Source organism: Filicampus tigris, chromosome 3 (assembly GCF_054856515.1).
Source record: "Filicampus tigris isolate MCC_2025a chromosome 3, RoL_Ftig_1.0, whole genome shotgun sequence".
In the NCBI taxonomy this organism is placed as follows: domain Eukaryota; kingdom Metazoa; phylum Chordata; class Actinopteri; order Syngnathiformes; family Syngnathidae; genus Filicampus; species Filicampus tigris.
Genome location: NC_141219.1, coordinates 13385887 through 13408878, shown reverse-complemented (window position 1 = coordinate 13408878; position 22992 = coordinate 13385887). Strand labels below are relative to the sequence as shown.

General features: G+C 40.4%; 4 protein-coding genes across 5 annotated transcripts; 3 read left to right on the top strand and 1 right to left on the bottom strand.

Moving 5' to 3' along the window:
* The first annotated feature begins 1174 nt into the window (after positions 1-1174).
* Positions 1175-3911, top strand: pdcd2 (programmed cell death 2). The gene is made up of 7 exons (XM_086026277.1): positions 1175-1484; positions 1587-1695; positions 1780-1836; positions 2317-2652; positions 3335-3435; positions 3519-3632; positions 3722-3911. Exons 1-7 carry the CDS (start codon positions 1305-1307, stop codon positions 3899-3901), a joined length of 1077 nt encoding a protein of 358 aa, XP_085882403.1. The 5' UTR covers positions 1175-1304; the 3' UTR covers positions 3902-3911.
* Positions 3912-4627: 716 nt separating this feature from the next.
* Positions 4628-9230, bottom strand: tbp (TATA box binding protein). 2 transcript variants are annotated; one of them, XM_086026278.1, is made up of 9 exons: positions 9088-9230; positions 8619-8794; positions 7353-7512; positions 7030-7207; positions 6787-6874; positions 6330-6421; positions 6073-6240; positions 5778-5872; positions 4628-5593 (listed from the first exon to the last, which is right to left on the bottom strand). In XM_086026278.1, the coding sequence occupies exons 2-9, from the start codon at positions 8667-8669 to the stop codon at positions 5514-5516; spliced, it is 912 nt and encodes a 303-aa protein (XP_085882404.1). In that variant the 5' UTR covers positions 8670-8794; positions 9088-9230; the 3' UTR covers positions 4628-5513. The 2 variants fall into 2 exon arrangements, with proteins under 2 accessions (XP_085882404.1, XP_085882405.1); XM_086026279.1 differs by lacking the exon at positions 9088-9230 and adding an exon at positions 8929-9081.
* Positions 8780-11524, top strand: psmc3 (proteasome 26S subunit, ATPase 3). Its single transcript, XM_086026276.1, has 3 exons — positions 8780-8846; positions 9227-10192; positions 11068-11524. Exons 1-3 carry the CDS (start codon positions 8805-8807, stop codon positions 11404-11406), a joined length of 1347 nt encoding a protein of 448 aa, XP_085882402.1. The 5' UTR covers positions 8780-8804; the 3' UTR covers positions 11407-11524.
* Positions 11525-13517: 1993 nt separating this feature from the next.
* On the top strand, positions 13518-22968 carry ddx21 (DEAD (Asp-Glu-Ala-Asp) box helicase 21). The gene is made up of 16 exons (XM_086026423.1): positions 13518-13690; positions 15307-15534; positions 15640-15774; positions 15990-16065; positions 16412-16590; positions 16711-16828; positions 17250-17438; positions 17939-18084; positions 18394-18543; positions 19533-19694; positions 19792-19911; positions 20039-20112; positions 20264-20423; positions 20571-20705; positions 20813-20857; positions 22087-22968. Exons 1-16 carry the CDS (start codon positions 13610-13612, stop codon positions 22318-22320), a joined length of 2232 nt encoding a protein of 743 aa, XP_085882549.1. The 5' UTR covers positions 13518-13609; the 3' UTR covers positions 22321-22968.
* The last annotated feature ends 24 nt before the right edge of the window (positions 22969-22992 follow it).

Sequence of the window (22992 nt, the reverse complement as noted above, 5' to 3'; positions counted from 1 at the left end):
GAAAACAAATAAAAATAAATAAATTATGTTGTATTCTTTTTTTCCCTTATTTTTTTAAAATGCATATAAACTGTACATATGGGGACGGGTTGGTGCACCAAAAAACAATCATACTAAACCAGTTTTCCAAACATTTCACTTTGGTGCAAACAAATGTTGAAATTAATTGTGACGTATCATCACATTTATAGGTCTCACACACTTTTCTCATGTAGAGTTGTGAAGCAAGCAGGCACGACTCCAGGATTTTTTCTGTCATGGGGCAAAAGGGGACTTGACCGATACATAGGGGGACCTGAGTAAAAAAAAAAAAAAATTTTAGAATACAGTATTTTAAAAAATGCTGTATGGGCTTAACTGAGGCTACACAGATTTTTGAGGGGGCTACAGAACCCCTTTGCCCTGGTGTAGCGGCAGTGCCATCCCTGGAGTCAAGGTGTTAATGGCAAAATATTTGTGGCTTGGAAGCACATACCTCTGATCAAAAGTTTCCAAAATGTCAATAAAAACTGCTTTTGCAACTTATGAATGAGCAGTATTATGTCATTGGCAATGTTCAGCTCATTCGTGTGAATTAAACTTGTTAGTTAAAAACAAAACAAGACCAAACAAAACAAAACAAAGCATTAGTTCCTTGTGCAGTCAGAAAAGTAACAACATTTAATGCCCAAATCTCTAAGTTGGCAACACTGACTGTGCTTTTGCAAACATAGCTCCTCTCTGTTCACAGCCATGTTGGTGAATGAAGTGCATGTCAGCTGGCAACAACAGATAAATCCATTCATCCATCCATTATCCGAACCGCTTATCCTCATGAGGGTCGATATTAAATTTACATCACTTGAATGAGATTTGGTTACCCTCTGTTAAACAGGTCATGGTTATTCACACTGAAACTTAAAAAAATAAAAATAACAACAAATAACAAAATAATTAATTGGAAAAGTATGTCTCACCTCTCCATTTTTCAGCTAGGCCCTCCTTGGCCCTGAACCGTATGAGATCCCTTGTCTGAACCAGCAGAGAAAAAGCCTGTCAAACTTTATAGCTATCATCACGATAAGGCTGAAATTATGTGGATATTTTCAGGGCGCCAACTAATACTGTAAATAGGTTTAGATTTACGTTATGCGTGTTGCGTGCCCATAATAAATCCGAGAAAGAGCATTGATGGCGGAATGAACAAGAATGCTTGCCAGTGTTTCTACACGGACATAATTCCCCAATGGACCACACATGTGTTGACAAGCGCCATAGTTCCGGTCGAGCGCAGCCTCCAGTTTTTATTGTAGCAGGTAGACTTGATGTCTTCATCGGAGGTGGTTTTGGGTTTCCTGGACGACGCGGAGCCTTGGAGGCTTCGCTCGCCGCAGTTCCCCAGTAAAGTTGGCGGCAAACCGGCGTGGCTTTGCCAGCGAGGCCCGCCGTCGCTGCCCAGACTGGAGTGCGAGACATGCCGCCTGCCGATGGCCTTTTTGCTGCAGGTTCGTAACCAGAGGCGGGGGTGGACTGCTGATTTTTTTTAATTCAAATTTTTCGTGCCATTGTAATGTTGTAAACCAAAACCGCGGATCAATCTTCCTCAGGTGTACGCTCCAATCTCCGGTCAGGACAGAAGTTTCCACAGAACCCTCTTTGTGTTTTGTTGTAAAACTCCAGAGTGCTACACTCCCAATGACAACCGCAGCGTGAAAGGTACGTGGACACGGTAGTGATGTTACCTTTTTGATCGCCTAACAGAGTACAGTAATGACAATGTTATTTTTCACTTTTCACTAGTTTTCAGAAGTCAGCTTCCTCGGAGGAATGAGTTCTATTCCAACGACCCTCCAGCAGGTTTGTGGATTGAAATATGAAAGTTAATGACTTTGGAATATTGGCTTACTGAATATGTATTATTAATGGCCTTCTGGTAAAAAGGTTATGAGGAATTGTCATTGGAAGCACATTTTCTTTGTTTATGCAAATAGTGTTCAGGGGCAATTCAAGGGGAGATGGTGGGAAGCGTTGATGAAACCTTTTGTGTGGAATGATATTCAACAATGTTACCAGTAAATTACAATTTGTTGAATAATATTATCTTTGTTTACAAAGATACTATTATTCAATGTATATTAAGAATGATTTAGTGGGGTGAAATGATTTTTTTATTTGTAAAAAGTGAAGGGAAATTTCTATTTTGGGACATATTTTCTTTCCCGGATGGATTTGGCCCCCAGGCCTTGAGCTTGACACGTGTATTAGAGGGACAGCCACTGTTTGAGGGAATAGAGCAATCATCAACGTTATCCCACCTCTATCCCTAAACATCTTCAGAGGATGAACCCCCCTGTGACTTGGATCCGGACCAGAGCATGATGCCTGCATCTGGAGTGAAGTTATGTTGGGTGTGCGGTTGTCCCGGCAACAAAGCCTGCTCTCGCTGCCACGCTGTCACTTACTGCGGGAAGCACCACCAGACGCTTCACTGGAAGCACACACACAAGAAGAAGTGCGGAGGCTGTAAAGAAACTGCAGCCTCTCCATTTCTCTTCCCGGAGTTTGAGCTTTTAACCGAGCCAGAGGAAGAGGAGGACAATGATAAGGGCAGCGAAGGAAATGACGAGATGGCCGTCACTCAGACCAGTGCAGACTGTCCCTCCTTGGAAGAAAGTAAGCACTTCCATACTCTGGTGTTAACTTCTACTGTACAAATGTGCCATAAATGTTATCACTGTTCAGAGACATATATATATATATATTTTAAATTATACAAATCTCATGGCACGCCACCACACAAAAATATCACAAAAAGTACCGTAAACTGAAATGATGATTTTTGTCTCTATTCTCAATTTGTACTTTTAAGTATGAAATCTGGGCCTGTTTAGTTGAATATTTATTATTCTTTTGCACGAATGTCAACTGGGTACAGTATACTGCACACATCTTAACTATCTTCTGCCATCTAGTGGAAGAGCATTTAATTGTTTTTGCCTGTTCCTATACTTTGTTGGCATAGATGGATGAGCAAAATGCAATATTTGTAGTAAATAATTTTTGCCAAAATGTAATGGGGGACAATGATCTCTCATGGCACAATGGTTACTGACCTACAGGACTAGAAATAGCAGTTTCCACCTTAACCTCTGACATTCAATTAATGTTGAGGCATTGATTTTTTTTTCAACAACTATAATAGCAAAACAAGTTGACTGAAATCTGGATTCTCATCTGTTTTCTACACAGTACCGTTTTGCTTCCTGAGCCATAACCATGTTTAGTAGTGTAAATAATACAAAAATATTTGTAATATTCTGAGGAGTTGCAGTGATGTTTTTGCATTTTACTTTAGTGCTTGCAGAGACAGACCTGGAGGAGATGGCTCTGCATGAGACTGAGGACAACAAAGAATTTCAGCGCTTTAAAAAGAAGATTGCACCTGAGCCACAGCAGGTTTAAAATTCTCTGCAACGACTGCAGCTGCCTTGTTAGACAAAGGCCACACTGATTTGGTCATTTTTTTTCTCTTCGTACAGGTGTTGCGTTACAGTCGGGGCGGCTCTCCTTTATGGGTTTCTTTGCAGCACATCCCTTCAGATGCAGATATCCCAGCATGCACCTGTGGCGCCAAGAGAATCTTTGAATTTCAGGTTGGTTTTTTTTTAATGGTCTTTTATGTTAAAAGTGTTAATTGACCCCTTCAAATTCTCAACTTTGTGTTTTCTATGCACTCATTAAGGTGATGCCCCAGCTGCTGAATAGTCTATGTGTGGACTCAACAGGTGCCAGTATTGACTGGGGGACTCTGGCTATATTCACCTGCTCAGTCAGCTGTAACCACGGCGATCAATACTGCCTTGAGTTCATATGGAAGCAGGACTTCAGCACAGACCAGCAAAGTCAAATTAAACAACCATAATATCTCTGTGGCCTTGGCTGATGTTCATTTTACTGTATATCGGCACCTTATTTTCCATACACAGCTACTACCGACATACACTTTGATAATAACGAACTGCACGTAATGAAGTACTTTGTGTAGCAACAACCTATGTTGTCAGGCGGCACAAAAGTGCACATTCAGCTTGTTGCGCATTTATGGCACAGAAGTTTTTCCAAGTATTTACTGTTAATTTTGACTCAACTACTCTTGTTAGCGGTAGACTGACACATTCTATCTTGCGATAAGTTGTGGTTACATCGCAGCTATATGAACACAATCATCAAACTAAGGACCTCCTGTGTATCTCTGACTTGGGCATGGCAGCGAGCATCATTTGTGTCTTCGTAGTTCGTACTGCTATGAATGTGAATAACACCAGTCTGTCCACATCTCAAAGGGTTTACAGCGCTACCATCCCCAGCTACCTATACTGTTTGTACAGCTTACTGAGTTAATGATTAGTGAAAAGAACGTAAGGCCTTGTGCCTTATCTTCCCATATTACTTTACCTGCATTTTCCAGCAGTCCCACACAGAATATGCACATACACTAGAGTTAAGATACTAAACTTGACTGGTGTTTGCTTGGTTAAAGGGAGGGACCTAGTTACCAAGTGTTTTAAAAAATAAATAAAACCAAACTGTAGAAAATGGTCATCAGATGTGGTCATTTACAATTAAAAAAGGAAGCTTTCACAAGAGCCACTATGTACAGATTTATTGTACATGGAAAAATTTCCAAACTGCATTTTTGATATCAAATAAAGCATTTGACTTTGAAGTTTGGAAACACATTAAGAGCAAATTAAAAAAAAAAAAAGAAAAGGTAACTGCTAACATTTCAAGAGCATGTGCTCATGTCAAGTGCAGGCACACTATTTAAAGTTTAATATATTGTATGAGAGCATTGAGCATGAGGCTGCCTTTTGATGTTTCTTTCAATAGACTAACAGATGTTTGTGATATGATTTTAGATGATACAGTTAGCCTACAGGCCAATTGAAAAGGTTCCTGTAAGTCATCACCGTGACCACCAGACGATCAATCAAAAATCAAACAATATAACCATTTAAATTGGAACTTGTCAAGGTTGGGTTTAAACATTTTGATACAGAAACCTTGAACGATTTGATAGGACTCTTCCAAAATTTGACACACAAATCCAGCATCTGCCAGTAACTATACATCATAAACTGAAACATAAGCAAAAAACAAAAGATCCAAAGAAACTACTTCACTGTATAAGCGAACAGAAATTGATATATAAAAAAACGCAATCTATAAAACTATTTAAAAACGCTTAAAGACAAAACAAAACAGTCGTAACATTTTTTTTCCCACACTTATGTACAAGGATTTGAAAAATCTTTAAAACTAGTGAAAACAAGTGTGGACGTGTAATTAAAAAAATAATGTGGAAATTATCATATGAACATGTAGTTGTAGATAGAATTTTTTAACATAAAAAAAAAGTCACACTTGCACAACTGTCCAAACTGCAGTTCACCGCTAGTGTGTCATGTCAGAACACATTAAAATGACAACATTTTTTTTTAAAAGTCACGGTTGGGGAGGAAGGCATTAAGGGTCTACGTCGTCTTGCGGAAACCTTTCAGGATGGGATAGATGTTCTCAAACGCTTCATAGATTTCGCCTCTCACCTTTGCACCTTGACACAAACGCAAAAGAAACAACATAAGAAAATGAAACATTTGAATGTGGACTTCAATGACTGAAAAAACAGTGAAACACATTGACCCTTACTTCAAACTGTATATTTCTAAATCTCCAGGAGTGTGAGACTGCGTTCAGATTGGCGAGATGAAAAATGACTGCTGAAGAGCAGATCTTACCTGTTAATACCACCTTGCCAGAAACAAAGATGAGCAAGACGATTCTGGGTTTGATCATTCTATAAATCAGCCCTGGAAATAGCTCAGGTTCATAGCTGCAAGAATATAAAACAATGCAGTTTGATGAAAAAGGCTCAAAGCAAATGACCTATGGCAATAATAATTCATAATGAACACTTTCAACTGTTAAGTTTTAATCTAATATAGATGTTGTCGATGCTTTTTTGTCATCTGACTGTTGGATGTTGCAGTATCATGAAGCGTTGCTGGCTCACTATGTTCCAGTTAAACTGACCTGCTGAACTGTTGATGCGTGAGTACTAAGCCTTCCAGACGTATAGGGAACTTCACATCGCAGCTGCCCACCATATTCTGAATCTTGAAGTCCAAAAACTTGGCAGGAAAACCAAGCTTTTGCACCACACGAGCGTACTTCCTGGCCGCTAACCGCGATTGCTCTTCGCTAGGAATACAGCAGCAGACTCAATGTGAGATTCAGATGAAGGGATATGAAAAGGTGTTGTTGCACTTGAACAGATAATGTCTTCTCACCTCTTTGCTCCTGTGCAAACCATCTTCCCAGAGCTAAAAATGAGAGCTGTGGTGCGGGGTTCTCGTATTCTCATGATGACTGCAGCAAAACGCTAAAACAGAGGAAGCGATGTAACTATGTTATTGTTGACCACTGCCACAACACTTTCGTGTGCTATGAAGGATCAGGTGTGTTGCAGGAAATGATCCAATTTCATCTAACTGTTCAGCAAATTAGTTACTTTCAATAAATGTATTTGTTTATCCATCTATGCCATTGGCATATATTGACAGAACAAGGCTCAGATTTCTCTTTCTAAGTAAATTGAGACAAGATCATTATTTCAACGTAAACACATTTTGAGACATATGTGGTGGTATGTTTTTCCTAATGTAAAATATGTGCCTTGCCAGGCTAAAAAAAAAACAAAGGTTGAGAAGCACTGCTCTACAACAGTCAAGTTGAAATGAGATTTACCTTGGGGTTGTACTCAGCATTCCTGGCTCTCAGTGCAATGGTCTTCAAATCCAGTTTACAGCCTAGGTTAACTGTTGACACAATGTTTCTGGTGGTGATAAGAGAAAATGGTTGATGAGATTCAAGAATCATAGATTTTGTGATGTTTATGAAATGTTATTGAAGTTCATAGCTCTATTTCCAACATGGATACAAGAAATGATGACACAGTCCTTAATTTGTTCTCTTAATTTTGAAACATACTGTAGCTGTGGCACAATTCCAGAGCTCTCTGAGGCTGGTGTGGCTGGTGTGATGGGGGTCATGGGGGTCACTGGAGTGTTGTACAGTGGCGTGTTCCCTGGAAGCGCTGTGGTAGTTGAGCCTGTGACTGCCTGGGAATGGAAAAGTTGAGGAGCCTGCCCCGAAGTTCCTGGAAGGCCTGGAAAACAGTTTCTCCTCTCAGCATTCTGAACTTCTCCAACCACAGGTCGAGAACGCATTTGTATTCTTCATGTTTGTTGTCTGCTTGATTAAATAAATACACATCTCAAAGGGGATGCAAAAATGATCGCGCGTCATGTTACCTGCATTGGCCTGCTGTGCTTGTTGCGCCTGTTGCTGCTGCTGTCGCTGCTGTTCTTCCAGTATGGATAAGCTGTTTGTGTTCTGAACGGGTTGAGGTGTCAAGCCTGAACCATATGGCATCATGGGACTGAAGATGGGTATTCCTGGTGTCATGGCACCCTGCAAAAAACAAACAAACAAAATAAAGCCAACATTTAGGCTGATCGAGCATAATGTCATGCCAAAGACCACAAACTGTAATGTTTGGAGCATAAATTGAATTTATAATAAGATCCATCTGCTGTCAATCAGTGAGGTGAGATTTTTTTAAATATATATATCTGCTAATACATCTATGAGAATGTATACAGGCACAAAGCAAGTACTTCCCATTTGTGTTATACAAACACATGATAGAGTTTACATACAATACAATTTTAATTATATAGCGCATTTCATAACAGCTAGAGCTGTAACAAATCCCTTTAGGAAACAATAAATAATAAACAATAAAAAGGCCATAATACACAAGTGTTAATCAATTCATTAACATAAAACACTACGTGTACAAAAGTCATTGGCACTTCACTGGTGGACATCAACCTTTTACATAAGAACAAGTCGCTCAAAAAAATGCAAGGCAGATTTTATTTGATCCCACTCATCTCCTGGCATCTGAATTTAAATTGCTTCCTTCTGGGCTGGGAGCAGATTTTGCATGCCCAGGAGTAAAACAGGTAGGCCTAAAAATTCCTGGGTTCCTGTGGCCATTGGCCGTTGAAACAACCCTAAATGAATTGATGAACAAGTTAGTTTTCGTCTTTTGATTTTTTAAGGCACACTGCACTTACTGTGGTCACTTTATCATTTAACCTGTTTTCTTGTCGAGCTATTATTCTTATTGAGTTTTTTATTGTCATTGTTGTTTGCGTCCGTGGACTGTTTGTTTGTTGCACCACAAATCCCCCTTTGGGGACAATAAAGAATCTTGAATCTTATCAAACCGCCTTGGTTGTATTACTGTTAGCACAATCTAATCAGATCCAGGAAAATAATGGTATGAAAATGCATATAGAAATTCCATGAAGGGCACACTCACTGACTGTGTTCATTTTCCCCTAAGTCAAATTGAAAAAAAAATTGTCAAACGGGTGTCCATAATATGGACAGCATAAACGCCATTTAAAAATATGTATTACAAAGACATACTGTACATATGATATGTGAGGGAGTAGAAATTAATGTCAGTGTCATCAGAAAGTAACATTAAATCTAAATGATGTTACCTGAGGGGAGGCCAGCCCCTGAAAGGCTGGTATGCTGTTGTTCTGATCCATCCTCTTAACTGATCACCCCAGGGAACAGAAACGCACACACCGGCTCGGCAAACGCTCAAAAGTTGCGCGTCCAGTAGTTTGATGAGCAGGAGAAACACTTTTCTGGGGGGAAGTCGACCAGGACACTGCGTGGAAATGTTTGATATGGAACCAGGCAATTACAACCAGTGGCGGGAGGTAACAAAGAGCAAATATTTCTTTACTGTACTCCAATTACTTGAGTATTTATTTTTGACGACTTTTAACTTTTACTCCCTACCTTTGACAACGGATATCTGTACTTTCTACTCAGGTGGCGGTAGCTACCCGATGAGCTACTGTTAGCAACAACAGCTAACACCACTCACTAGATTAAACGTGCTGCAGCCCCTACCCACAGAAAACAAACACATGCCTTCAATTTTGCCTGCCAACTTACGCGGAATCGACACACAATCGTATTGTCTTTAGCTTGCAGTTGGTGTCATCTTCTACGTACTAGCTCCCACAGATTCCCCCGGTAACTCTCGTGAGTTTGCGACTTCCGGAAGAGCAAACTTTATCTTCCGGTGTCATAGGTCACGGCAGACAAACTCAAGATGGCGTCGCTGAGTGACAAATCAGTTTGGGACGAAGTGGAAGATGGAATCGGTGAAGAGGTGTTAAAAATGTCTACGGAGGAGATAGTTCAGCGAACTCGACTCCTCGATAGCGAGATCAAGATCATGAAGAGTGAAGTTCTGAGGGTGACCCACGAACTGCAGGCTATGAAAGATAAAATTAAGGAAAACACGGAGAAGATAAAGGTGAACAAAACCCTGCCATATCTCGTGTCGAACGTGATCGAGCTGCTGGATGTGGACCCCAACGACCAAGAGGAAGACGGGGCTAATGTGGACTTGGATTCCCAGAGAAAGGGAAAATGCGCCGTCATCAAGACATCCACTCGGCAGACTTACTTCCTGCCGGTGATCGGGCTGGTGGACGCCGAGAAGTTGAAGCCCGGAGACCTGGTGGGTGTCAACAAAGACTCCTACTTGATCCTGGAGACCTTACCCACCGAATATGACTCCCGAGTCAAGGCTATGGAGGTTGACGAGCGCCCCACAGAGCAGTACAGCGACATCGGAGGGCTGGACAAGCAGATCCAGGAGCTGGTGGAGGCAATCGTCCTGCCCATGAACCACAAGGAAAAGTTTGAAAACCTGGGCATCCAGCCACCAAAAGGAGTTCTGATGTATGGACCACCTGGAACGGGGAAGACCCTCCTAGCTAGGGCCTGTGCGGCTCAGACAAAAGCAACCTTCCTGAAGCTGGCTGGCCCACAGCTGGTGCAAATGTTCATCGGAGACGGAGCCAAGTTGGTGAGAGATGCCTTCGCCCTGGCCAAGGAGAAGGCCCCGTCCATCATCTTCATCGATGAGCTGGACGCCATTGGTACCAAGAGATTTGACAGTGAGAAGGCGGGAGACAGGGAGGTGCAGAGGACCATGCTGGAGCTTCTCAATCAGCTAGATGGATTTCAACCCAACATGCAAGTCAAGGTAATGCTGCTCAGAACAGTAAATCAGACTGCAAGATTTAAAATTAGGGTTTACTCATTTTTCTGAAATTGAGAGCTACTTCTTGGGAACTGATTTAAGGGGAAAGCCTACAGGTTTGATTCCACTGAAATAATCTGCTCAAATTCATCTTCGCTATTATTAAAATTAATGATATCCATCTGTGTGAAGACAGTGATCATGTTAATGATTTAACGCAATAATTAACAATGATTTAACAAGGTAGGAAACAGTTTAATATCAACGTGCAACACAGGATTTCTACAAATCTCTGCAGATGTTTACATTTTCAAATGATCACTTCTACAACAGTCCTTTGAAATCACAATGTCCCATCACTGATGAGGTCTTTTTGGAAAACTATGCTTGACTCCGTTTTAGAAGCTCACATGTGATACAGAACACATTTGAGCCAAGCCATGAGTTAGAAACAGACAATAAATCTGAACTTTCTAGAGTATTTAGAAAACATAGTGATCATTCATAAAGTATCAGTAGGACCTTTTGCACACCAAATCAAAAGCTGTGTAGAAAAAAAATAGCCATGGCAGAGATAACAAAGTATAGGGACTCAACGTGGCCATGGACAGCAGAAAAAAGCACCCCCAACCAAAGTTTAGAATTGCCTATATGCATAGTTTAACCTATGATTGTACAAAAAACTCTGGTCCCAAAACAGGTTATTATTACTTTAAATTCATCTTACATTACACCTATACAGCTGCTTTGATTGAAAAAACAAAAGCACCCAAATGTACATGTACATTTCAGTTTGAATGCCCTGATAGCTTTTAGCTGTAGAAGTGTAATATAATAGTGATATAGCGATAATAACATCATCTTGTCCACACTTTCAGGTGATTGCAGCTACCAACAGAGTGGATATCTTGGACCCGGCGCTGCTGCGTTCAGGCCGCCTGGACAGGAAGATCGAGTTCCCCATGCCAAATGAGGAGGCCAGAGCCCGAATCATGCAGATTCACTCCCGCAAGATGAACGTCAGCCCCGACGTCAACTACGAAGAGCTGGCGCGCTGCACCGACGACTTCAACGGCGCCCAGTGCAAAGCCGTGTGCGTGGAGGCGGGTATGATCGCGTTGCGGCGTGGAGCCACAGAGCTAAACCACGAAGATTACATGGAGGGAATCCTGGAGGTGCAAGCCAAGAAGAAGGCCAACTTGCAGTATTACGCTTAAGGACACTGTGGGTTCATGCTTGTGGGGGAGTCTTTGATTTGTGGGGAAAAGTTGTGGCATTCTCTACATGTGTTGCAGCAGATTTACATTGAGTTAATAAAAAGACATGTAAACTAAACATTTTGTTTCGTTTATGTTATACTATTAGATGTGAAGCAAGTACTGAATTAACATAAATTGTCCTTCTGTGGAAGTACTTTCACAAATAAAAATAAACCATAACCGTATACATACAATGTAATAAGTAAAGCATTCAGTGTGGCAAATGACTTTTTTTTTATTCTATTGTGGGATATTTAGACATTCAATCCTCAGGGTTGGGGGTGTGCGGGGCCTATCCTGTGGTGCACCCCGGAGTCTCATTTAACACTGCTTAGTTATTACCTGATGGAGACATTAAAAAAAAAAAAGAGGAAAAAAAAGGAATTTAATACTCATATCCTTAACCCAATAGCATATTTGCCTATGTCTTTTTTTCGTACTGTCACATTATCAATAAAAATACCAGTGCCTTTGGTAAAAATTGCGTTTTTCTTTGTCTGTGTAGATTCTCATTCATGGTCATGGTAATCCACAAATAAGGAAATCAAGAAAAGCGGAACCTTGTTTATTTCTGAAAACAATCCAAGAGGTTTTGCCACACTGTCGATATTTACTGAGTTTAATGCCTCATCTCAGATGAATAATTAATAAATAATCCCTATGAAAGATGTGCTCATTAGCTGAAACCATTCATTCCGCAAGTAGCTCATCAGGTTAACTGGGAAACGTCCAGCGTCAAAAGCCATTTTCACACGACAATAAATGTCAATATTTCCTTTAGTATAACACAATTTAATACAAAAGATAGAAATAGTAGTAGTGGTAGTAGCACATTGTTTATTCTGTCATCATCCAGTACATTCCACAATATACACAATATGACACAGTCACAGTCAAAATATCAGTGACAGAATGGCACAGGCAGAAGCTAAAGCTTATTTAAGACTGGTATTTCCTCCTCCTTCAAATGTAACATGTAGCTGGATTTACCTATTTACATTTTATGCAGACTCAAAAAATTCAAAACAAAAAATAGCAATAGACAACAATTCATTGTCATCCAAATCATTCTCTACAACATTCAAAAATAGCTTTGCGATGAAGTTAAAAGTTTATTTTTGCAATATTTCTTATATATATTGATTATTATATTAATTTCCACAAAACAGAATATTTGAAACAGCTCTATAATGTAGGGCAGTGCAAACTACAGACCCAACTACTGTACAAACGTTGTTTAATAAGTGAAGAATTGTGGCGTATTTGGCTACAATGTGTTTACAAACATGGAAACAACATTTTCATCACCGAACCTTGGCGAGTGTACTATTAACAAAATACACAGTTCATGGAGTTGAATTGCAACAGCGCACACATAATGATTTGTGGGTGAAAACAGCACACCTTTGTGATACTCAGAAGATTCAGGTGATGTATATGCCTCCTAATGGGCATTTATGTACATTGTGCAATGTGCGTGGGTATCCATCATGAACCTCACTAGACGCAGAGACATCTGAACGGGAATAATGCTTCAGATTTATACATCCGCCAAGCGTTTTATGGGGCCAGCCTGTGTGGTGCTCTGGGAAGTCTGAAATTCCTGGATGCCACTTTGTTTCCCTGAGGAGCTATGGCTTGCCAGGCCCTAATTTTTGTCTTCAGTAAGTAAAAATCATTCCATAGAAAAATATTAATTGTATGATTATTTGTATTTTACAATATACAAAATATTACCGTGAAAATTTTCAGATACTACAGCCGGAATACATATGCACAGGTGTCGATCTGGGGGAAAATTGAAAGACCTAATGGAGGCCCCAAGCATTTTGTTGTAGGTCCCTGTGAACACCCCCTGCCCCTTCAGGGCTATAGGGCCTAGATTTTGTTCTGATGGCCCTGAGTGTCAGCCTACATTTATCATAAATATTTTATAAAGTGTAGATTTCAAGATAAATATTCATATTCTGTGTAGTATATGCATCAATCATTTCTACAGTTGCTTAAATAATTAACAGTATGCTCCAACCGTATCTATCACGTCTATTTCTATGCTCGGCTCTGGTCTTCTGGTGCGCACGCACCATGCACGTTCTTTTCTATCCGCGTGGTCGCGAGATTGCCTGTGTGTCCACAAAGTGGGATTCCATCCGGGAGAGAAATGCCGTCTAAAAGCATCGTTCAAGTTATCAAAGCCATGGAAGAAGAGATTGACACCACCGCGGACCTTAAAGCGTCAAATGTGAGTAGAACGTGCCTCGGACTGACTTAAATCCGGATAGCTCGTGAAGTGCATCGTGTTCACGACTGCTTCCATACTTGACAACATGTGGCGCGGCATGCTACGTCAAATTGTGGATTAGCGGCTTGTCAAATGTCAAAATGTGACACCGTTGTCAAAATTCGCTTTATATAATTTCATCATCTGAATTAATGTCATGGACATTGCGTATAACAGCAATGTAAAGTCAGAAACCGCCGAATTGAGCTTGTTCATTAGCGGTATAGCCTAGCAAGGCGATCACGTTGAAAGGCCACGTGAGCGATATCGGTTCTTTAAAACATGTGGAGACCGGAAGTTGAGTGCGGGTGGCTTCAAGCAACGTGACACGAGCCCTAGAAGATCTGCGTTTTCGTCGCAACCTTGTGATGTTGTTCGATGTTAAGTTTTCGAAAAAAAATAAAATAAATAGTAGTAAAAGTATTTGCGTTTAGTGGTTATTAGATATTAGGATTTGGTACATCCTAGCTATAGCGGTACGTGTCAAGGTGCTCTAAACGTAATCGAGGTTACACAAAAATTTGATTTGTTTTGACTCTGACGTAAAAGTAAACATTTTCTGTAAAAACAATACTTATTTGCATTACAAACCAAATTTGTATTACCAGCGTCGCAAAACGTTTTTGTTTACTTTATAAAACAAATAAGATCATAGGTGTCAAATATAAGGCCCGGGTGCCAGATCCGGCCCATGGCATCATTTTATGTGGCCCGCGAAGACAATGTTTTGACTTGACTTTTTTTTTTTTTTTTTTTTTTAAATGTGTTCACTGTTAACATGACATATTCGATTTTTCAAGCATTTGTTACCAATCCTTCCTTTAAAATACATTGAGAAATCATTGAACAAACTATTTACTGGCTTCTGGCTTCTGAAAACTAATGAGCCATCACTTAGTTGTGTATAAGGCAGTCATAACAGCTCTCTGAGTGAAATCAGAACTACAATGTGGCCCGTGACAAAAATGAGTTTGACACCCCTGAATTAGATATATGCTGTGAACAAACCTAATGTATTTTGGTTTTGAAGTCTGACCTTAAAAGCATCCCTGTAAAAAGAAATTAAAGTAAAAAACAAGAACTATGTTTAGCATTGCTGAGTCTTATGTTGTGAACAAACCATAACATGTCTTTTTGTGATTAAAAACAATGATATTTTGGTTTGGAGTATTATGTGCTGTGACTAATTTCTTTTGGCTTTCAAGTCTGACCGAAAAAGTGTAGTAACGTCTAGTCAAAATGTCTACGTTTCACAAATGTTTACATTTTTCTTTTACTTTCTCTACTGTTGTATTTCCTTTTATTTCTGTACTTTGCTTTTAAATGTCTTCTTTTGTTGTGTAAATGCATTTAAATGTTGTAAAGTGCTCATAATTATGTGAAGCCACGTTGATTTACCTCGTGTATGAAATGCACTATATAAATAAAGCTGCCCTTACCTTGCCTAGAGGGGAAAATTATGTTCTTAGATTGTGCAGATACCCATGGTGCTTGAGTGTACTGCGTATTGATTTTTTGTGTAAATATGTGGCCTAATGATCTCAAAGCAATTCAATTTTCTTTCCTAAAACATGAAGATCAAATCCAAGGATGGCAAGAAACTGAAGAAGAAGAAGATGATGCAGGAGGAAGAAGAGGAGCCGGACTGTGCATGTCCTGTACCAAAAAAGAAAAAGAGAAAAGACAAGCTGGCAGAGGACCAAGTTAATGGCCACATAGAAGCCACAGACCTGAATGACAACACTGATATTGCTGAGCCACCAAAGAAGAAGAAGAAAAAGAGCACAGAGGCAGTCAAGGAGGAGGTTAGTACAAGTGTAGTCTTTTTACCAATTGATGCTACTAATGAACTACAGTATAATCATGTCAGGTTTTTGTATTTTTAAATATTTTACATTTCTTGGGTTTAGATGAAAAAGAAGCAAACAAAAGCAATTATTAAAGCTGAACTCAATGGACATTCCATGCCCGACACACCAGCTCCAACCCCAAACCAGACACCATCTCAGTCAGACGACTCAACCAGTGAGAGTGAAAAAGAAACTGTAAGACTGCTAATTATATATTTATATATAAAACAACATATAGGAAGTTAGGAATGTGTCATTCTGTTTGAGTACTCTCACAGCTTTTGTTTATACTAAATACTTTATGTAATTTTGGCAGTAATTTAGTTTTCATATCATTGACCTTCACATGTAGTCCTTTTTTTTCCCTTCTGAATGCACTCGTATTTAATCCACGGGTTTCAATTGTTTAGGAAGAAACACCTGAGCAGAAAGAAGGAGCTTTCTCCAACTTCAGAATCTCTCAATTCACCATTCAAAAACTAAAAGGTACCAATCACGTTTCCGTTCACGCTCACCACACCAAACCGCTGTCAAAAACTAATTTGAGTTGTTACATGGCTGTGTATCACCTGTATTTGAACTAGAATTTAGCTCTTGATTAAAGAATTCAAAGTCCAGCAAGCAAATAAAGAACAATCCTGTGGCTTTGTTAGAGGCAACAAAAAATTGTTACCACTAGATGGCGGCACTCTATTTACTGTATCTTGTTACATGGAATTATAAACAAAACGGTGTTTTGATTCAATTCCGGTTTATTAAGCTATAGTTTGATTAAGTGATTATTTTTACTTGCTACTGTGCACCAATGCTGTCACTTCTCTCGCGCCTTCAGCTCGAGGAGTCTCCTACCTGTTTGATATTCAGGTCCAGACGTTCGATCACGTATATGATGGGCATGACGTACTTGCCCAAGCCCGCACGGGAACAGGAAAGACCTTCTCCTTTGCCATCCCACTGGTGGAGAAGCTCCAGTTGGATGGATTGGAGCGCCCAAGAGGTCGTCCCCCCAAGGTGCGCACACTCATCAAAGCCATCATCATCATTGCTGTTGCCGTGTCCTCACCACTGACAGATCAGAACCTGTTCTATGTTTGGGTTATTTATATATTTTTTCCCCATATCTGTCTGCAGGTGTTAGTGTTGGCTCCCACCAGAGAGTTGGCTATCCAGGTCGCGAAGGACTTTAAAGACATTGTGAAGAAAGTGAGCATCTCCTGTTTCTATGGAGGCAGCGCGTACAACCCACAGAGTAAGTCTTCCGTGAACAAGTATGCATTTATTATAAGTAAGAACGCTTTTCTAAAATGGTGGTAAAAGTCCCAACTTCTCCTCAAATACCACTGCCGTTTAAAGAAAACAACAGTGGCTCTTCGAAATCTGCCGATGCTGAAAAGGCTTCATTTAAATAAGGGCCGAGTTTTACACTTGCATAGATACCCAAAGATTGAATCACGACTCATTTATGTTGACAAAAGTGAAAGTTTTTGAAATGTTGTCATTGTGGCCTTTGGAGTGTCAAGTGTTCATGTATTTCTTCATTAACAAACTATAGTACATAGACCAATGAAAACAATACATTCTTGGTGGAGGTGGCTAAACTTTTTAAATGTTTGCCTTTCTGTTGTCATCCTGATAACAGTTGTGATTTCTTTTTTTTTTCAATGAAACAGCTGAGGCTATCCGTAATGGGATCGATGTTTTGGTCGGAACCCCTGGTCGTATCAAAGATCTCATCCAGAATCATAAACTTAACCTCACAAAACTGAAGCATGTGGTTCTTGATGAAGTGGACCAAATGCTGGACATGGGATTTGCTGAGCAAGTGGAGGAAATTCTATCCGCCTCCTATAATAAGAAAGGTATTCATTTATTGCTCAATTTTGATGGACAGTGCTGAAAGTCTAGTAAAGCCACATTTAAAAATATTCAACAACCGGTTAAAGCTGATCATCAACATTCAGAAAAATTGTTTGTGTTCTCTGAGAAATGGGGAAAAAAAGCATAGTTACTATGACTCATTTATGCTTAGCACTGTGAACGTTAATGGCATTTGTCGAGGACAGCATAACCAATTTCGGCTACCTCATGAATTAGTGATTATTACACTGACATAACTGTGATGTAAATGCCTTTTTAGGAATATGATATGTACAATCCATTTTGAGACGTGGGCCAACGTGCATTTTTTTATAATTGTAAAGTGTGATTATCAGTTAAGTGGGTTCCATGAATATAGCATAGCTTTAAATGCAGTTTTAAAGTAACATTTAAACATTGTAGTATGAAGAATGAATTGACCTCTGAAAACTGAGATGATGATATTTGACAACAGCGCCTACTTGTGTTTGTGTTCCACCAGATGGCGACGCCAACCCCCAGACTCTCCTGTTTTCGGCCACCTGCCCACCATGGGTCTACGATGTGGCCAAGAAATACATGAAGCCCGATTGCAAGCGTGTTGACCTGATTGGAAAGAAAACACAGAAAACCGCAACAACTGTGGAAGTAAGTGTGGGTGTGTGTTCAAATGGTTCAAGGTAAAAGTTGACAAGTGTTATGGTGAAGGTGGGCCAAAGACCGTGGTCTAAAGAACAACAACATGACATCAGTAAGAGAAGCTACATCTGTGTTTTGGCGACTCATCTGCTCATGGAAACGAGTTACAGACAGAAGTTTTCATTAATTCTTACCAAACAATTAATTGATTATTAATTTTCCCCATGGTTGATCAACGAAATGTAGTCGTATCTATTTTCAGAGCAACAGCAACATAATCGTTCACTTAACAGCATAAATATGTTGTACTCTATGCAGCATCTGGCCATAGCATGCCACTGGTCACAGCGTGCGGCGGTTTTAGGAGACGTGATCCAGGTGTATAGCGGTAGCCACGGCCGAACCATCGTTTTCTGCGAGACGAAGAAAGAGGCCAACGAACTTTCCTTGAATACATCCATTAAACAGGTAAGAAAGACGTGCACGTAATGCACAGCCACCAGTTTGCATCTCATGCCTATGACACTGATTTTACTCATACACTTAATTACACTGACAGTGGGAAAGGAGAGTCACAGTCACTTTGCAGCTGGTTTTTGAATGCCGGGAGAACAATAAAATAGAATAGACACACACAGGAGCTCATCCACACTCATGCACATTGGCACTCGCCTATCTCGGAATATTCCTGCTCTCTAAGCACCAGCCCCTCCCAATCCAATAAAACAACTGGTTCCTCACTTTTCTACGTCACGAAGTGAGGAGCCACCCTCCTATTGCCCATGCAGACTAAAGACACGGCCACTTTCTCTGAGGTGCCGGAGTTGGGGAGAAGTGGTTGTTTTCGCACCTAGTCTGTCGAGTGAAAAGAACTGTTCATTTTTTTGTTACATTTTAGTTTACAAAATGTGCAAGTGGTGAAAATGAGTGTTTGGCTGTGACAAGTTTAGGATATGTATCGTGTTGTTGGTAACACGTGATGTTATTTTTGCTGAGCAATGTTATTACCGAGTTTTTGACTGCATCATGCGACTCACGGGAGAGCGGACGTTAGCCTACCGAGAGAGTTCCGCCGTGTGTGCGCTTTGCCTTAGGCTGTTGCAGCTCTGTTTTGGTGTCGGCTATCGCGCATAGCGATTTTATAATAAAAGGTGAGGTAAACGCATTGTGAGCGGTGCGCACAGCAGTCTGCTTTAGGACGACACCATGAAAGGGGTGCGGCAGCCACATTTGGAGAGGCGGGGTTTTAGTGAACCAGGCGTCCCGTGTCCAATCGTAAAATGGAATGACCCAGAGCAGTACACCTCAAGTCTAATTTGAGCATTTATGTAAAAGGACACACTCATCACACTCATTTTTTTTTCCTTCTGATTTAATTTTTTTTCATGAATCATTTACAGTGTTTAGTTTGTTTCAGACGTGCCACATTAATGTTGTGGTGTGTGTCATCTCTCCAGAGTACCCAGTCCCTCCATGGTGACATTCCTCAGAAACAGAGGGAAATGACTTTGAAAGGCTTCAGGAACGGATCCTTTGAGGTTTTGGTCGCTACCAACGTGGCAGCCCGTGGGTTAGATATTCCTGAAGTTGATCTCGTGATTCAGTGTTCTCCACCCAAGGTGTGACATGAAATGTCATTTCATGTTTAACTTTAAAGAGCTATTTTCCCATACACATTTACGAAAAACTTGTCATCCTCTCATCTACACTTGTTAGGATGTGGAATCGTACATTCATCGCTCAGGGAGAACTGGCAGAGCTGGAAGAACCGGGATGTGCATCTGTTTCTACCAGAGGAGAGAGGAGGACCAGCTACGCTACGTGGAAAACAAAGCTGTACGTGTTCTATGTTAAACCGAAAGTAGCTAAATAACTTGTGAAGAATCTACGCCGCACTGGAATTTTAAGTAAAAGCAATGCTTAATTTTGAAGCTAAAAGTGAATGTGTTTGGTTTTGATGCAGGGCATTTCGTTCAGACGAGTCGGTGTTCCCACTGCCAACGACATCATTAAGTCATCTAGCAAGGATGCTCTCAGGTGTGTTCGGGGTACAATAGGAGACAGCCTCTCCAATTATGAAGGCAAATGTGTTGGTGTCTGCATACTTTAAAGTAGTTACGGCGTTGGAATACAACACAGCCTCATCTGGAATTGTCTGATTTGAGGCCATTTTTGTTTTTCCGTCTAGGTTCCTGGACTCAGTTCCAGCGGTAGCCGTTGAATACTTCAAAGAGTCTGCCAAGAAGCTGATTGAGGAGAAAGGAGCAGTGGACGCGCTGGCTGCTGCCCTGGCGCACATTTCTGGAGCGACGAGTCTGGAGCAGCGCTCAATGCTCACCTCTGATGCTGTAGGTTCATATAAATCTGCTCATGTCGTGTTGCAGCCCTTGAATACTCACCTATATATTTTTTTAAATTGATAACCAAATTGTGCTTTTTAATCATCACTAGTTGTTTGGCTCACAGTATGTGACATTGCTGTTTGTTTGCCCCAGGGTTACACCACCATGCAGTTGCTATGCTCCCAGGAGATGCATAATATGGGTATTGCCTGGAGAAGCATCAAGGAACAGCTGGGAGAGGACGTTGAAAACCACATCCATCGAATGACCTTCCTTAAAGGGAAAACGGTACATACGCCCACACTGACAAGACGCTGACACAAATGATTTGAAAATAAATACAACTTATTTAATGTAATCATTAGTAATAATTTAATCAAATGTGTTTCCAACAGGGCGTTTGTTTTGATGTCCCAGTTGGCAAAGTCAAGGACTTTCAGGTAAGAACAATGTGTGCAATATTAACATTTTTTTTTTGTAGTTCAAAGAGGCCAAAAATGCACTTCCTGTTTTCCTTTGACTTTGTTTGCAGCCCTTCGAGGCATCACGCTAGCTTCAAATCATTAACTTCATCCTCAATTGCTCTAACACCAACAACTAGAAATTTGAACCTTCTTGATGATAAAGGATTATCATGAATTGCATATTACTAAATTCATAAAGACGATTAATCACTATTTTGACTTTCATCATTCTCAACTGTGAGCCTGTGAAACCCTTTTTAGACCCTTGTAAAGGCTATTCATATTAAGCATGCTAGCTTAATGCTAACATACATTGCAAAATGCCATAGATGGGCTAATGAAACTAGCATCCTTTGCCGTCATTATAAACTTTAAACGCAATTGGTAGCAACACATGCAGACAGCATACAATACTTAACAGGCATATTCTTTATCCTCTGCAAAAACACTTAACAGGCATATTCTTTATCCTCTGCAAAAACAATATTACAGCTTAGTGTGAGGGTCTAAGGCAAGGCAGCTTCATTTATATAGCACATTTCATACACATGGCAACTTAATGTGCTTCACACTAGCCAAGACACAACACCTTAAAGAATTTACAAACATAACAGTTAATGAAATTCACAAGCAAAGCAGAGAAAAGTATCATACCAGAATTTCAAAACAAAAACCATACATTGAAAACATTTAAACACATTAACAGAAAACGTTAAAACATTTTTAAAGACATAAAATTAGGTATCTAAAATAGGTAAAAAAAAAAAAAAATGTTGCGAAGACCATAAAGGTTTGGGGAAGGGAAGAAAAGCAAAGTTTTTAACCGAGATAAAGCGCTACATCATCAAATCTGTGTATTACACTGTCCCCTGGTGGCCAAGGCATGCACTCCAGAAGGAGAGCAATGTTTAATTGGCATTGAAGCATGAAATCCTGATACATAATTATATGCAGTATGTATTTACTGTGCTTACTGTAATAATTACTAAGCTTTCATTAAGTACAATAGCCTACAGTGCAGTTTTTCATTGGAAAAAACAACATTTTTTTGGGGGGGGGTGGTGCTAGAATGAATTTATGGCATTTCTATTCTTTTGGGAAGAATTAAACTTGTGATTCAAAGCACCATTGTATTTTGTCGAATGGTTTAGTCATTGGATTGCCATTAACAATTTTCATCCCACCTCTTGCTCATTATCCAACAGGAGGGCTGGAAAGATGGTCGCCGTTGGCAACTGACAGTGGCCACAGAGCTCCCTGAACTTGAGGAGAAGCCACACAATAACCGCGGAGATAGAGGAGGAAGTTTCCGAGGTGGACGGGGCCGGAGTTTTGGTGGACGCGGTGGTAATGGGTTCCGTAGAAGCGGGGGAGGGAATGGCAGAAGCAGTGGCGGCAATGGCAGGAACAGAGGCGGGCCAAAACGCTATTTCAGCTAAGCGTTTTTGATCACTAAGCTGCCAAACATTTGGACTAATAGGACTGGCTGTCTCGCCTTTGGGCTGGCATTTTCTATTGGCTGTCAGTTAGGAGCCACGTTTAGCAGGTTCGACTCACCTTAATGATATAGTGGTGTAAGGTATTCATAAAATGTATTTCAAGCTTATATTCAACATGACAAACAAGGAGGTTCTTGTGGAAATAAATGGCAAAGCTTGTTTTCCTAGTAGCTCCGAGGATCACCTATTGGACCAATGGCAACCATTTTTAAGAACCGACTTGGCTCCAACTCATCAACTGACACGCTGAGCGTTCACTTTACAAATCAGTACATTACTGAAATCCAAAGTGAACGTTAGAGAAAGAATGAGTGCGTATATGTCACTGTGTTGCGTAACTTGTTTTACTTACTTTGCATTTGGGGAAAAGTGGCAGCGAGAGGCTCTCGTGGGAGTTACGGTATTTGTGCTCCCACGCTTTGGGAGAAGTGATCAAAGGTTGTCAACCTTTCTAGTGGTAGAGTCTCTTGTGCTGCCTTACCTCTGCTGAAACATTCTCCCCAAAATATCGGATGATTGCTTTGCAATTGCCTCATTTTACTGCTTCTCTTCTTTCAGTAAAGTGTCCATTAAAAAAAGGTCAACCCATGTTGTGTAGCTTCATTGTATGAA

What these genes read in the sequence shown, in the direction of transcription:
- pdcd2 (XM_086026277.1), top strand. Translation starts at nt 1,305, where the DNA reads ATGTCTTCATCGGAGGTGGTTTTGGGTTTCCTGGACGACGCGGAGCCT. An exon ending in TTCCAACGACCCTCCAGCAG is followed by an intron (nt 1,837 to 2,316) that starts GTTTGTGGATTG and finishes AAACATCTTCAG; the next exon opens with AGGATGAACCCCCCTGTGAC. An exon ending in AGAGAATCTTTGAATTTCAG is followed by an intron (nt 3,633 to 3,721) that starts GTTGGTTTTTTT and finishes GCACTCATTAAG; the next exon opens with GTGATGCCCCAGCTGCTGAA.
- tbp (XM_086026278.1), bottom strand. Translation starts at nt 8,669, where the DNA reads ATGGATCAGAACAACAGCATACCAGCCTTTCAGGGGCTGGCCTCCCCT. An exon ending in GTTTGCACAGGAGCAAAGAG is followed by an intron (nt 6,241 to 6,329) that starts GTGAGAAGACAT and finishes CTGTATTCCTAG; the next exon opens with CGAAGAGCAATCGCGGTTAG. An exon ending in TGGCAAGGTGGTATTAACAG is followed by an intron (nt 5,594 to 5,777) that starts GTAAGATCTGCT and finishes GTTTGTGTCAAG; the next exon opens with GTGCAAAGGTGAGAGGCGAA.
- psmc3 (XM_086026276.1), top strand. Translation starts at nt 8,805, where the DNA reads ATGTTTGATATGGAACCAGGCAATTACAACCAGTGGCGGGAG. An exon ending in ATTACAACCAGTGGCGGGAG is followed by an intron (nt 8,847 to 9,226) that starts GTAACAAAGAGC and finishes CCGGTGTCATAG; the next exon opens with GTCACGGCAGACAAACTCAA. An exon ending in AACCCAACATGCAAGTCAAG is followed by an intron (nt 10,193 to 11,067) that starts GTAATGCTGCTC and finishes CCACACTTTCAG; the next exon opens with GTGATTGCAGCTACCAACAG.
- ddx21 (XM_086026423.1), top strand. Translation starts at nt 13,610, where the DNA reads ATGCCGTCTAAAAGCATCGTTCAAGTTATCAAAGCCATGGAAGAAGAG. An exon ending in CACCATTCAAAAACTAAAAG is followed by an intron (nt 16,066 to 16,411) that starts GTACCAATCACG and finishes TCGCGCCTTCAG; the next exon opens with CTCGAGGAGTCTCCTACCTG. An exon ending in TTCAGTGTTCTCCACCCAAG is followed by an intron (nt 19,695 to 19,791) that starts GTGTGACATGAA and finishes TACACTTGTTAG; the next exon opens with GATGTGGAATCGTACATTCA.